Source organism: Limulus polyphemus, unplaced genomic scaffold, assembly GCF_000517525.1.
Source record: "Limulus polyphemus unplaced genomic scaffold, Limulus_polyphemus-2.1.2 Scaffold169, whole genome shotgun sequence".
Classification (NCBI taxonomy): Eukaryota; Metazoa; Arthropoda; class Merostomata; order Xiphosura; family Limulidae; genus Limulus; species Limulus polyphemus.
Window position 1 is genome coordinate 269,547 of NW_013665779.1, and position 15,468 is coordinate 285,014.

General features: G+C 33.2%; 1 protein-coding gene across 2 annotated transcripts in view; it reads right to left on the reverse strand.

Annotated features, from left to right (window-relative positions):
* Nucleotides 1–15,468, reverse strand: part of LOC106477762 (pescadillo-like) — a 46,559-nt gene that overhangs the window by 23,279 nt on the left and 7,812 nt on the right. For both annotated transcript variants that reach the window (XM_013938294.2, XM_022381500.1), the window contains exons 2-5: nucleotides 9,928–10,007; nucleotides 4,925–5,078; nucleotides 4,102–4,211; nucleotides 1,708–1,835 (exon numbers count right to left, since the gene is read on the reverse strand). In XM_013938294.2, the coding sequence (XP_013793748.1) occupies nucleotides 1,708–1,835; nucleotides 4,102–4,211; nucleotides 4,925–5,078; nucleotides 9,928–10,007 (472 nt within the window). The remainder of the gene's footprint in view (nucleotides 1–1,707; nucleotides 1,836–4,101; nucleotides 4,212–4,924; nucleotides 5,079–9,927; nucleotides 10,008–15,468) is intronic.

The following is a 15,468-nucleotide window of genomic DNA, read 5'->3' on the forward strand; positions in this document are numbered from 1 at the left end:
AACTTGTTTCGAACATATATATTATTTTGAAAACAAGTAAAGTGTGTGCTGTTTATTCATCATTGAATTTATCACAGACACCTACTGTAGAAGAATCCTAAGCCCAACAACAACATAGTATATATTTATGCTATTAAGAAATATAAAACCCTTCTTATTTTGACAATTAGTAAAAAAAAAAAGAATATAGATTTTTAAATTCTGACAACCACCATAAACAAATACAATATAAATTTAAACTACCCTTTTTTTCTTTCTAGAATGATTGCAAATTGTAACAGGAAACTACAATTGGTACTACTACAGCATGCGGTCTACAAAGATATTTCACCACAGCATGCAGTCTACACATATACTATCATCATTATCACCATTTTAATGATTCATTAAAACATTTCTTGCTAAATAATTTATATCTATCCACATTTTTGTTCAGCAAATATAACAATTTAATAAGTTGTGTGTTACAAAAGAGTACTTTAAACTTAGGTTATAATTGTGCCAGTTTTGATTGTTGAAATTTATTTCATTCCAATTATATTTGCCCCAAAACATTATGTAATGATATTTTGTACTTTATCAGTTTAAAAGCATTATTTATAATAAATGGTATCAATTGCAAATAAACAAAAGTTAAAATGGTGATAATGATAATATCTGTGTATACCACACCCTAGAATTGTTATTCCTAAATAGCTTAAAGCTCATAACAGTATACATCTGTGTATACTTAAATTTTATTATTTTATTGCCTTTTGATCTGTGTATAACTAATAATTTCACTAAGTTGTAAATCACTCAGTGAATGTGTAGTTCAAGTTATCATCTTGTATGTAATGCACATGCTGCTCATGAGCATACCTCATGAAGAATTTATTATAGTTTTTATTTAGTTTTTTAAATAATACATCCTAATAAAATTAAGAAGTTAAAACAAATATAATATTAAAATTTGATTTATCAACTATGTTTTGATGCCAAGTTTATTTGTATACAATGATAATAACATAGTTCAATTAAATTTTGAATGTAACTCTCTACAAAGTTGTGATATGAGCACTTTGATCCGCCCGTAATGAGAAGGTTAAAATATAAGAAGGTGGGAGCTAGCAGAGTTTAAAAAATTCTAAAAATAGTTTAAAGTAATTTTTTTTCTCCTAGCCTTCAAACAGCCAAGCTTGAGAATAGATGGAGGAGCTAAATATCTACATCGTAATCTAAATTCATAATTTAACATTTTTAGGACAAAAATAAAATTGACAAATGCAATACAACCAAAAAAATTGAAAAGCTAACAAACTCTACGATAATCACATAAAATGGCTAGAATGTCATCACTAATAAGAAATATACATTGAATTCTACAGAACTAACAGAGCTAACCCCAGAGTATTACAGTTCTTATTAGAAGTCATACGTATTTATATATAGGGTTCTTATAAAGTTTTATGTTGTGTTTGAGACATTGGGAAATATGAATTTGTGGTCAACAGACTAATGAATATATAACTTGGATAAATGACAATTACCTTTGAGTTAACACAGAAGCAAAGACTTCATTCTTTTTTTTTATTCAGTTAAGTAATGATTTTAATTCCTAAACAATAAAGTAGTTGGAATAAAATATTAAAAAAAATTTTATGATAAAATTGTAATTATTTTATTATTCTGTAGTGGAAAGATTGCCTACTATTTCTTGCAACTTACCAGTAAGTCTTTTGCATAAATGAACAAGTTCGGCATGTATGATTCGACTCTTTGGGAAAGTTGCAAATAAAAAACACATTGAGATGGCATCATCAAGATCTCGTATTGCATCAATAAAAGTTGGATACCTATAATAAAATACAAAACACAACAAATAGTATATATAAACTGTAAGCAAATACTGAAAATTACTTAACCAATTACAGTAAACAATGTTTAGATAAATAATGTACTCACTTTTTACAGCCACTTAAAATAGGAGTTTAAAATGTATCTTAACAGAAAAATAACTAGTGCAAATCTAATTGAAATGTTAATAAGATGAAATTAAATTATCTGTGTAACACAAGTACTACACAAGGACACAATTAAATGACCTTTCCTCTTTTTTTCTGACTCTATGCTCTCTAAACTTACCAACTTGGTAATCTCCTGGTATTAAGATAAGGTGTCAGGTTGCAATATTCTGAACTCAAATTTTGAGCAAAATCACAGGAGTAATTATACAATCTTGTGCATCATAACTGCCCAAAATGATTTTAAAAAAGATGAGCTGATTTGAAGAAGTATTTTTAAAAAGTCTTTCTGGTTTCACATTCTAACATTAGATACTGTCCGACCTTACATTTTGAACCAGATAAACCATTTATAATAAGTATAAAAATAGTATCTTTTCAAAAATTGTAATTATACTTGCATTACATTTGTGACACAAAAACATATCTGTCTATGTAGCATAATTGTTTTTTCCAGAGTTAAATTAATTGAAATAAATTTACCACATAATTTCCAAATACAAAGCCACATACTTGTATGATTACTGTTATTATTAGATGAAAGTGCAATAACTAGTTAAACCAACAAGAGCATAAAATCAATACACATTTGAGAGCTAAGAGAAACTTTCTCCTCCCATTTAACAAGCCATAGTTATATACAGAATATAAATAACAATAATAGATTATATATGACCGATAACTAAATGAAAACAAATTCTGCATATTAAAACAACAGGTTAACTAGAGATCACTTTGTTTCTGCAAACATCAAATTTTTTGGTATTTATTTCAATCTTAACAATAAAGGAAATACTGTTTTGTAATATTACTTATATAAAAGTATTAACATTAACTTAATGTACTATTATTCATATTACATATATTACTCCAAGTAATCAGGAAAACATTTATGCATATAACAGTTTTATCCTGATTAACAATAACATCTATACTACCCAAACAATTCTACAAATCATTTCACACACTTTAATAAGTGTCAGACTACAACTATCTTAAAAAATTCTGAAATGTTAAGTTTGAAAGAGACATCCGGATGACCTAGTTTTAATTTAATTATCCGACTATAGTAATGTTTTAAATAAAATACGGTTCATACATGTATATGTAACAGAATAAGTTTTATCTTACTTCTTAGCCTTAGAACTTTTATCAAAATAGTTATATCTAAAAAGATGAAATTCAATAAACTTTGTCTTTTCAATTTCAAAAAGGTCAAATTGAGATTGATTTAACAATTGTAAGAATAAAAAGAAAGTAATGCTTTATGGCTGAAATTATTTAGTGCCAAATGTATAATTAATGGCAAACAAATAAAAATATGATTAGAGCTGGGCAATTAACTCAATTACCTATTAGCATCAGTAATGTGGATTAATGTTACAAAAATAAACAACTAATTAAAATTAGTAATTCCAATTACTACAGCTTTTAACTATTCTAATTATCCAAGTAATTAAGATATTACCATGATTATTTCTCAATATAATTTTTGTTTAATTCCTGGTTGTTCAACTTAATCTATTAGTCATAATTCATAGAAATAATCAACAAATAGAAATTTGTGTTCCAATTATTGCTGGTTTTTATTATCATAACTATTCGGGTCTCATGAGACTAATCAATTATCAAATTCTACTAATTACCCAGTTAAAAACATATGTTATTCAGCAACCAAATGGATTGTTTTGTAGTTTAAGTGGGCTAACTTTACACCACCCTGCACACACTCAGGCTTTCATTTTATGCTAAACAAGGGAGAGAAATGGTGACAAAAGCTGTAAACTATTTATACAAATATATTAACTGTATCATGGGTATGTATATCCACTCCATGTTTGTTAAGTATCACAAGCAAACAATGGTCAAAAAGTTACAGCAACACAAAATTTGTTAAGTGTCAATAACACACATTCAAAATGAGGTTTGTAAAAATATGAATTCTACACATTCAATACACTGCATCTGTAACATTTCAGAGATCTTGTACTGAATGCCTTATTCATATCTTCAGTTAGGCAACAAAATAAAAATTACAATCAAAAGATTGAACTGAAAAAGTGTATAAAAATGTAAACAAAACTATTTAATACCCAACCTTTCCTTAACGATGTGATCAAGCTTGTACAAGGGCTGGTTATTTCGTAGTTTTTGTGCTGTGTCAGGATTATTTTTTGCAATTGCTTTCCTCAACTTTTTAATAAACACCTAAATAATAAAGGAAAATCACATAATTTACAGCAATAATGAATATCATGTATGAACAACATGCATCTGAGCATATTCATAAATTGAGATACAAGTTTAGGTTTGTGATATACAATATATTTTTAAAACATACAAATACAAAAGCAACATCATTCATTCATATTAGTTATCAAACATGTTCAATTAAAACATTATACAAACTATCTTGTAAGTTTCTATGTCTTAAAAAATAAATTGTTTTGATTACAGTTCAGCAGATATTCCTAAATTATATACACGAGATATCCATACCTATTAACTGATCACTTTGGCCTCATCCTTATTAGTTGCAAGTTTAATTTTATCACTTGTATGACTGGTTGTGTCGGTTACAAAATAATCTCAAGTGGAGGGAAAATCTTTCAAAATGGGGATCAATTCTTTTTCAATGTTATGTAAGTACATTGTAACACATATCATTACTATCTAGTTTCCTTTGTAAAAATATAAGTATAATAATGATTCAGCAGAGTACACAAATTGTTTGTAAGAAAAAATAAGCAATACAATATGAAAACCTTCAAATTTTACAGTACTGGGAACAAAACTTTTAAATAATTTAACAGCTATATGTTGACAAATCTAACAAATGGTTACTACAATTTTACTAATAACATTTTGGGATCTAACATTACATAACAAATATTTCAAAGACAATGTGAAAGTTAACTTACTTTGAAATCTCGAAACTTTAGGATCACTGGTTCATGTGCTAGAAACTGTATGTCTTTCAAATAGTAAAAAGTCCTAGGAACAGAGCTACCTTTGTTCACGGCTTTTTTATTGTTGGGTTCAACTGGGTAGATTCCCTTCAATATGCACAGCCTCCTGTGAATGGAAGTAACAGATCACCCAAAAGTAAATGAGATACATTCCTCACAACATTAGATCTGGTCATATTTCATAAAACATATTTTGTGCAATGCCTAGTTTTAATGTGTTCCTGAAACAGTGTTCTTCATAACCCAATATTTTCATTAATTATGCTTTAATAAAAGCATTGGTTAATGAGTGTCATTTTAAAAGTTGTGATATGATGAAAGTACATGTACTAAAACATCCATAATGCAGATGAATCTGATGACTGTTGCAAATGAACTGTTCACAACATCACCAGAAAACAAAACTAAAATTGGTATTTACTGAGGAAAAATGGCTGGTATGTTTACTATGTAAGGTGTAAAATCCCTTGGTTAGCAAAGTGCTTCAAGTCTATGAATGATTCTTAAGTTTGTAATGTTAATTAAAACTATGTTAATAAAGAAGCAAAAAACACTACTGATATTTTGAAATTTGGAAGGGGTAAAAAATCAAAACATTTCACAAATATTCCACCTTTATAGTGAATGTTAACTCAGTAAAATAAAGGAATAATATTTCCTCCTTGGTGATGTTAAATAGTATAATGAAAGAGAAATAAGCTTGGTTTTATTCTGCATTTACCCAAAGATTAGTGAGAGATATTTTGAAACTATAGAAAGGTATTACACATTAATGAAAATAATTTAAAATTATACTGGTGTACTTAGATAGAGAGTAGTAATAATTATTTTATGTCGTGCTGGTGGTGAGGATTCATTTATTGCAACACAAGTATGTTGTGTAAGCTTTGATAACAAAAATAAAACTATATTTAAGTCCCAAAAATACATTTCAGAACATGTTATAAAGATGTGCAAAAAAGGAATGTTGTTAAATGTTAAAATATGTGAACACACATGAACAAGTACTACAAAAAGTAGCTAAAGTTATAATTTTCCTATACTGAAAATGTATTTCTGATAGGTACTTCCCTACTACTACTATCACATGATGCATGTGACTCGCTCTATGCACCACTACCGAACCATCACTTCGAAGTTTGGCACATGATGTAAGCACAGGAAGATTGTGGCAAGGAGGGTGGGAAGTGTGAGAAGAGGGAAGTACCTATTGGAAATAGATTTTCAGTATAAAACAATTATAACATCTGATAAGGTACTTCCCTCCCTTCACAAGATTAGCTAGAACCCCACATTGAAAAGGAGGAGGGACCAGTGCGAGGGAAGAACAGATGTACCCCCCAAAAGCATCCGAAGAATACTTCAGTAGATGAGAGATACAGATCAGATGATCTGAGGAGGGGCACCGCACCACTTCTTCACCATGAGCCTCTAAAAACAAACATGGCAGAAAAGGAAGGGGGCACATCCGAGTGGAAGAGGATAAGTCAGGAAAGTGATCCCAACTGGATAAGTATGCACACTCAATCCCACAGAAGAAAAGTGGGTAATGGAGGATGCATCATATTGGTTTAGAATGGCTAGAGTACAGAGGACTTTATTCATTAAGTCAACTACAACTAAAACCTCCTCACTGGATAGGATGATGATCATACTGTCTTCACTTCAAACCCAAAAATCATGTATGTGAGAAAAACACTGATTCCAGGGCATGAGACAGGATTAGTATTGAGCCAGTGATCCAGGAATGTGTCAATTGGTATTCGAAGGAAGTCCATTGCATGCAATCAACCATGTGACAGGTCCGAAACGTCCAAAGGTCAATAACATCCCCGTCGCAAGAAATAACAAAGGAGTGCCCAGGATAGAAACGGAAACATCCCATGTATACCCCCTGTGAACCACAACACAGAATGAAGAATCAGAGGAGGAAGATGGACGACCCAAAACCTGTGTGAGGACTTAAGTTGATTGGTTCACTCAATATCCAAAACCAGCCAGCGGGTACCGACATCTGCACGAGTGTCAGATTATGGCACCCAAGCGAAGGGGTGAACTGCATTTAGACATCACACTCCATGGTATGTAGCACTCAATCTGGAAGATTTTATGCCTTCTACACTGGCAGAACATCATCACTCTAGTCTGAACTGAATTGTTATAGCCATCTATGTGGAACCCATCCAGCAGGATGCCTCCATGGTCAACCGCCCCAGTAGCTTGGAACTGGCAAGTGGTAAGAACTCCCATACTCCACTGAAAGAAAGGGAGGGAGTGCATTGGATGATCATGAAACTCTATTTTGAAAAGCAGATCATACTGATTAATTCAATCGAGGCATGGCAGGGATGAGCAGCTATCCCCTTCTGCTTTACCCATGCCATCCATGGGTGATACAGTCTGGGACAGGCATATTTATGAAGTAAATATCACAAGGTCATTGACCATCCAGTGATCTTGTGAAATACCCCATCTCAAAAATGAGCATGCAGAGCCATGGAAACAGTGTGTGAATCAACATGGCGTACAGTTCGGATTTGTTTATGTATGTAAAGAATATCTGGCCAGGCACTACTCGCCACAGAGAGGGATCCAAGAGAGGAAATACGAAGCAAGGGCCTCTGAAAGAAAAGAAAGCGTTAATAAAGACTTACCTAGTGTTATAGCTGCACCGAAGTCTGACGTATAGCCACAGGTGGTAGCTGATATCCAGAGGAATGCAAAAACCACAACATCACGTAAGTAATGAGAGATGAATGTCTGAGGGATGATCCGCATGCCCGACTGCGGAACTCTTCCAAAGGCCAACAAAGATGGCAAGCAAGGGAAAAGGTGAGGTGTTGAATTTGATTGGAGGTAACACGGAACAAAGCACGTTGGAAGTGGACAAGGAGGAATAAGCCAACTGGATTAAACGACAAACCCGAATGATTAGGGTTAAGGGAGAAAGATCCCGAGAAGAAGAGGGTTCCCATGGGATAAAGAAACATGAACTCCTGAAGGAAGCCCTGCCGGTTCCCAGATGAACGAATTACTGGGTAGGATGAAGGAATGACTTCTCCAATTTGATCAACCAGCCCAACTGAGCAGTTTCTAGAAGGTGCTGATGAGTATGATGGGCCAAAAACTGCTTGGAATGTGTGAGAAAAAGCCCACCCAAGAGTAAGGTAGAATTCCATGGTGAAGTGTGGGGTGTAAACATATAGACTGAGAAGGGGCAGGTCGATGACCAGCTTCCAGTTCCCAGTCTATTTGGGAACTACAATCAGGTGGGAGTAAAACACCTAGGTACCGTTTGGAGCAGGTTTGGTAGCCTGTTGTGTTGGGAGGTCTTGCACCACCTCTAATAGATGCTGGCATGACAAGAGATCCTGAGAAGGAAGAAAGGAAACAAGCACTTGGGACAAAAGATGAAGGGTAAGAAAATAGTATGATGAATCCCTCTGACAAAAGTCTGTGAACCCAAACATTGAAGATGAAAAGGTCTCTACCAATGAATGAAGGTCACAAGATGAGCTCCCACCAGGTAGTCACCAGGACTGTCATTGGCATACCATGTGTCATCATGAAAAACAATGAAGGGGAGGATTGGGAGACAGGAATTTGTGCCATGCTTGGCTCCTACTGGGACAAAAGGGCCACCGGATAAGAAAGGGTGGATTGTTGTTGGACCAAAGCCACCCTCAACCCCGAAGACTCCGGGATCGTGTCAAACAAGAAATGTCTCAAAAACGGAGCTATACGAAGGTCTCGTAGATAAGGAGCCAGGAGACAGGTCCGAGAAAATATGACATCATAACTCAAAAGGTCTCAACAACAAATAAACCATGTCTGCAGGGCCAAATTCAAAGACAACAGGTGGGCCAACATGGAAGTGAGGAGGGAGAGGACGTCCCTAGAAAACTCCCCAGGGTTTCTTGAAGAGCCTCATACAGGAGGTGCATCGAGGAGAGGTACTGCAAAAGAGTCGTCAGGGTAAGAAGAAGGCAGGAATACTATGCATGTGTAAGATTAACGGGAGATTAGAGTCTGGCCCCCCAAACAGTCCCTATGATAAGTGAGGGCAGACTGACCGAAAGCCTGTGGGGGAGGAGGCATACTAACGCCATCACTTAATAAGGAGGCAAGTGCTCAGTGTGAACCCAAATATATGGGGATGGGGGAAAACTAAATGAGATCAGGAGGCAGAATCATGTAATAGGGAAGGACATGGGTCATAAGAAATAGGAGCAATAGACAAAACATCACATACCTGAGAAATAGAATCTGAGAAACCAACGAAGGCCAAACAGAATCCTCAGATAGGGTTTCAGAAGACACGGTGAACTCCAAGGAGTGGAGGGACAAACGATCAAAATCCTTATTAGGCTTGAAAGTCTCAGGAGGAAGATGAGCAACAGCAGGTAAGAAAGGTTGTCCATATTATGCTCAACCTCCATGCAAATAAAGGCAGATAAATCCCCTGACAGGCCCCCCGCACCTGTGGTCTGAATCATGGCATCAGACAAATGAGATGTACCCAAAGTGGTAACATTTACTTCGGATTTCATTCTTGATACCAAATGAACAAGAAAAAATTTGCGGCAAAACACGGGTAAATCAAAAGCATTCAAAAAGAAAGTGACAAAAAGTTCTTGAAATAAGGGACATTAAATTAAGTTAAACCACCCAGAGAAATGATATTTCAGTAGTGGTGCATCGAGGGAGTCACATGATAGTAGTGTTCTCCTATGGTGGAGAGATGACGCATGATGATTTGATTGAGAGACATGTTGGAATCTTTGATTCCAATAGGGGGTGCGGAAGGCTTGTGGCATACTTTATAAAAAAGTGCATAAAGAGGGCAGCACAAAATGGAAAAAGCTAATCTTGTGAGAGGGAGGAAGTACTGTATCGTAATTAAGGTCTCCAATGTAGAATGCGTGACTAATCAGTTTTCATTATTTCAACAGTACCTGAAATCTTTCAGAGACAACTGGAGTTTTTTCAGAGCCTGCTTTCTTGAAATGTATGTTGTTGCTGCTCCACTTTCTCCCTGGAAAAATAACATTTTGGTAATCATTTGGAAGACAAACAATTAGGGCTGAGTACTTTATCACAAAAATTATTAAAAGGTACATATGTGTGTATTTTGTTTTGTGTGTGTATGATTTCCTTATGTGTACCTGATAGTAAAGAGCATGTTGGACCAAAAAATAAAGGTAATCACCAGGGCTGACGAGAAGGGGGGCAACTACCTTGGGTCATGTTGAGGGGCCCGGCAGTGATATATTCCAAAGCTCACTAGAAATGCATACTATTTAATGAGCTAAAATGGTTACTGCTTTTTTCATGGATTCATTCAGCAAAAGTTAATAAACAGAATGAAAGGGGCCCAATGATATTACTGACCCCAGGGCTTGGGCTAGCTCTAGACGCCCCTGGTAATCACATTAAATATATCGTGATAAATACAAAAGCGCTTTTGATAGATGAGACTGTGATGATAGATCAATCTAGCAGGTTCTTTCATATACAGGCATCTGTTTGCATACAATCATACATTACCTTACACATCACTCACCATCACTTCATAAAAAATGAATCACACAGTTTGTTACATCTGGTTTTAATAACAGCTCACATTAAAAGCAATATTCCCTAACTGAAGGTATCATCTCGTATGCTAGCTATGTTTTACATCCCAATGAATACAAATTCTCTCTCTCTTACAAAAAGAATGCCCCTATCTCTTGAACATTATTGCCCAAATTTATAAGGATATACATCCATAAATTCATATTTTTAGATCACAGTGCCTTAATTTGGCTATTTCATCACCCAGAAATGTACAGAATTAGGAGGGTACTAAAACTACAAGATTTTTACTTTATAGCTATTTGTTGGTTATTTTCATAACATTAACCAAAATAATCACAAATTAAATTGAAGGGCAGTTTTCATTACTCAATGCAACTGATGCTTATTAGTAATTGATTATATTGATAATTGAGTTAATTGTCAAGGCTTATCGATTACATTTGCAGTTTCAGACTTCGTTCAAGTTTGTACTCACATACTCACAAGGATAATGGTTTCATTATCAAACTCCCACATACTTTGGTCCACTTAAGAGTTAAGTTATAAAACTCTCAGATTTATGTAACAAACTGAGGAGTGTACTAGATGAAATTTTAAATGTAACTAGTAAGTTGTCTTATTAAACTTAGGATGATTCTTAAAATGAAGACGACATTGCATGATCTACAATCAATTGAGAATGTTCCTTATCAATCTGATTTATCAGATTTGAATTCATTAAATTTCTGTGATAAAGAGCCTCTTTGTGCTGTATTCTGAAAATGAAAGGACACGTGCTTAAGACATTTTATTAACAGGTTGATTAATTTATGGAATGAGTTGCCATTAAAGCTGAGCAATTAATTTTATTAACTCTTTCAGCACAGGCTTGGTCCCTCAGACTATCCTCGTAACCATTTTGTGCTTGTTATAGTTTTCATGCTATAACTTTTAAATTAGTAAGTGCATGTTAACGAAATTTGGCAGATTAACAGTAAACATTACAATGCTTTCATATGCAAGATATAACATTTTTTTTATTAAGTCTTAAAGTTTGTTAAGCAATGTTTTTCTCATACCTTTTTTCTCTTTTTGTATGATGCGTATCCAACATGCAAAGTAATTTTCATTTTAAGATTAAGAATAATTTTATGCACCAGAAAATTTTCAAATTTCACATGCAAAATTTTTATAATGTCTAGATATTTATCAATCATTTTTAAAAAAAAAACTTTATATTTTATCTGTTATTTTCACTAAAGAATCTCTGTATGGGTTCGGTAGATTTGACCGATCTTGTAAACACCATAAAAAAATCAGGAAATAAATATAAATTATGCCTCATTCATTCTAGAATGAAAATGAATTATAACACAAAAACATGAATGTTTATACTAAATAGCTAAAATCTCATAACATTATACATTTATAGAAATGAATAAAAACCCTATAACCCAAGTGCTTTTGAAAGGTGGACCTTTCTTCTTCAAACCTTTCTTCTTTCTTGGACAAACTACTGAAAATCAACATACACTGAACTTTAAGGAAAAGTTTTTATGGATATCTCCACCAAACAAAGAATCACATTTACAGAGTTATATTAAAGCAGTAGAAAATGACATAATACAGCCCTTAAAATCTTCCAAGCAATGTCCTAATAATATTAACCAAAATGAAAGAAGTGCTTTAAACAATCTTAAATCGAACAATATCATAACAAAGCTAGCAGACAAGGGTGGAGCTATTGTTATTCTTAACAAAGATGACTATATCACGGAAGCTAACTGGGATTCCCAATTTGCACTGAAGAAGAAAGGTCCACCTTTCGAAAGCACTCGGGTTATAGGGTTTTTACTCATTTCTGTCAAGACTTCTTGAACCTACGTGTTTTTCTAATATAATTATAATACATTTATATATATTTATTATATTAACCTTTCAGCTGTGCCTGGCTAACAATACAGAAGTTACAATGAAGAGACACACATGCTCTCATGTTGTTGTATCAAATATTATAAAGTTGACCTTTGGTCTTTACAAAGTGACCTGTCTTGGCTGTTTTAGTAGACTAGTATTTTGTAAAATACAGTCACATTTCCATTATTATATAATACATATATATATATATAAATTATTACTATTTAGAAATAAGTTCTTAAGCTTATTTTTCTTAAAACACAGAACAGTAAATAAAGAAGTAAAACAAACAATTATCTCTTGTAGTTACAACCTTTGTACTCAGTTGCTGCTTGACGTAGGTTGCTAAGCCTTTAAAAATTTTACACGTGGAGGATTTGAAACAAAATAATTTTTAACGTTTTACATATATATACAGTTGAATAACCTAAAAATCATAAATTACTATACTGATACCACAGAATTCCACTATAATTTATCAAGCTTAGTAATTAAGCTGTATTTGGGTCTAAAAGAATATGAAATTCCAAGCAGACTAAAAACACAACCTACCTCCTTGAAATCTTGGTTCGAAAGAAAGAGGTGGCATCCTAAGACTGGAAAATGGCTGAGAAAGCCATTAGGGGGACATTCTGAGCTTTCATATGGTTATTCACATTATATATTGAAGTTAGTGTATACAAGGGACTGCTTTCAAAAATGCAAAGAGGTGAGCGAGGCCACTGTGTTTGAGTCATTCCATGAGTGATGTCAGCAAAGAGAAAAGAAAAGATAGGAGGTTCTTATTTTACATTCTAGCTTGTCAATATTGGTAATTTGAGTTCCTAATTCATAAAAATCTACAGAATTAGTATTTTCACATCACAAACATCTAATTTGAACCAATGCTGCATTCAACATACCACGTGACACACAAAAATCAATGTTTAACTGTGTTTTTTAATATTTACTTTTAAATTAAGAAATTAAATAATGTATAATATTAAAATTTGAATTATCTAAAGTTTGGTACCAAATTTATTGATGTAAATTCATAAAATAGTAGTTCAATAAAATTTTGAATGCAACTCAACAAATATGATGACATGGCCTTTGACACGTGATCCGTCGAGATAGGGTTAAACTGGCAATCTAGCAGAAAACCATAAACTCTTAAAACCTTCTGTTAAGCATTTCATTTTTTATTACAGTTTCATATTTTGTTCACCTAACCCATAAGTTAATATCAAAAAAAAAAAAAAAATTGTAAATATTTCATTTTAATTTCATGGTTCTTTTGCTGTAATCCTTGCATCATAATCAATAAACCACCCTTGAACCTATAAATTGTTCCCTATAGAGCTAACATAAACACCACATGATAGCAGAGTGTAATGTTTCACAGAGTGCTTGAGCTCTTTTGCACTCTAATAAAAAATTTAGAAGTTAGGTGTCCAAAAATAAATTTGTGTAGGTTTCAAATATGCATTTTAAAATGCAAAAAATGTATCAGTCACAAGACCAGGATGTCCCAAAACTATCATAATCTACTTGATGTTTTAAGTACACTACAAATAGGTCTAAAAATTTTTTTAAGAGTTCAGGGCACCAAAATAAATCACTTCAAAATAAACCTTTCTGCTTGCTAAGGGTTTAAGCTGAGAAATCTAAACTACAACTTATAAGATTTATGTAGAGGAGAATTTGCTCTCTATTGGTTATAAACATGTCCTTCAGCCATGTAAAAATTGCATAAAGAGGATGTTGATATCTTAGTAAACAAAGAAAGTAGGAGGTTCACGTGTTAGATTCTTGTTTGTAATTATGTATAAATTGTGTTTTTAGTTGGTTGAAAACTGTAGCAGCTTATTTTTATTTTGAGGCTCATAAATGATAAATTGGCAAGTGCTATCAATATGTTCATAATGTTACCTACAGTAAAGAAAGCTGTTACTTTCTTAGTACAAAGCTAAACAATGGGTTATCTGCACTCTGTCTACTGTGGGGGTTTAAACCCCGATTTTAAAATTGTAAGTCTGTAAACCTACTGCTGATCCACTGGAGGAAAAGTCTATAGTTAAGCAAAATAGTTACATAAGTCATGCTTCACTGACAGTCAGTACTGAAACCTAATTTTTAGTGTTATAATCCCCAAGTCTTACCAGTGAGCCACCAAGGCACATCAAGGAAGCTGAAACCTACACAAGTCAGATAAGAAAAACACAGTTTAAAGTACAGCAATGATTAGAATATGATGCAGAAAAGAATATATTTTTACATATGTGGCAACGGTGCACTTTCATGTAAGAATGGAATATTTCTATTACAGGAAAAGAAGCCAGTTCTGGGTGAAATTCATTAGTTTCAGAGACATATCCTAGCTAGCTACAGTGTAGATTTCCCAAATCACAATAGTTTTTAATGAAGTAATATATTTAAATCTACTGAAGGAAAATTTACTTCACTAATTTTGTTGGTCGTTAAGCAGAAAGCAACACAATGAGCTATGTGATTTTTACAGTTAGAAGCCTTCAGACTTACCACCGATATTCGAGCGGTAAAGCTGAGACACATGGAAGAATTGTTCAAATCTAGAAGAAAGCAACAAACATTACAGACACATACTTCAATATCTGTAAATTATATAAAGACAAGCTCCATTTTAGATCTCAACCCTAAAGTGCTTTTATTGGCATTTGCATTTGACCCCTCCCTAACTGTAAAAATGTGAATTTTTATTAAATAGTTTTGTGGTGTAAAGTAATCTTGTTGTGATTTTGTCTGTATAAATATTATATTTATGCTTTAAGTATTGAGTGAAAATGATTATTTTTGAATATTTTTACCATGCTTGCTAATTTTACTCATATTTGGTAAATATGTATACATTGCTATTGCTCAAGTGACAAGTATCATGAAATTTACTTTCCATACTTACGTAAAACAGCACCAATGCTATTCACATTTGCATGTTTTTTTGTTTGTTTTTTCAGACATAATTCCCACCTATGATCAGTTTGCTCCCATCACCAATGGTTCTT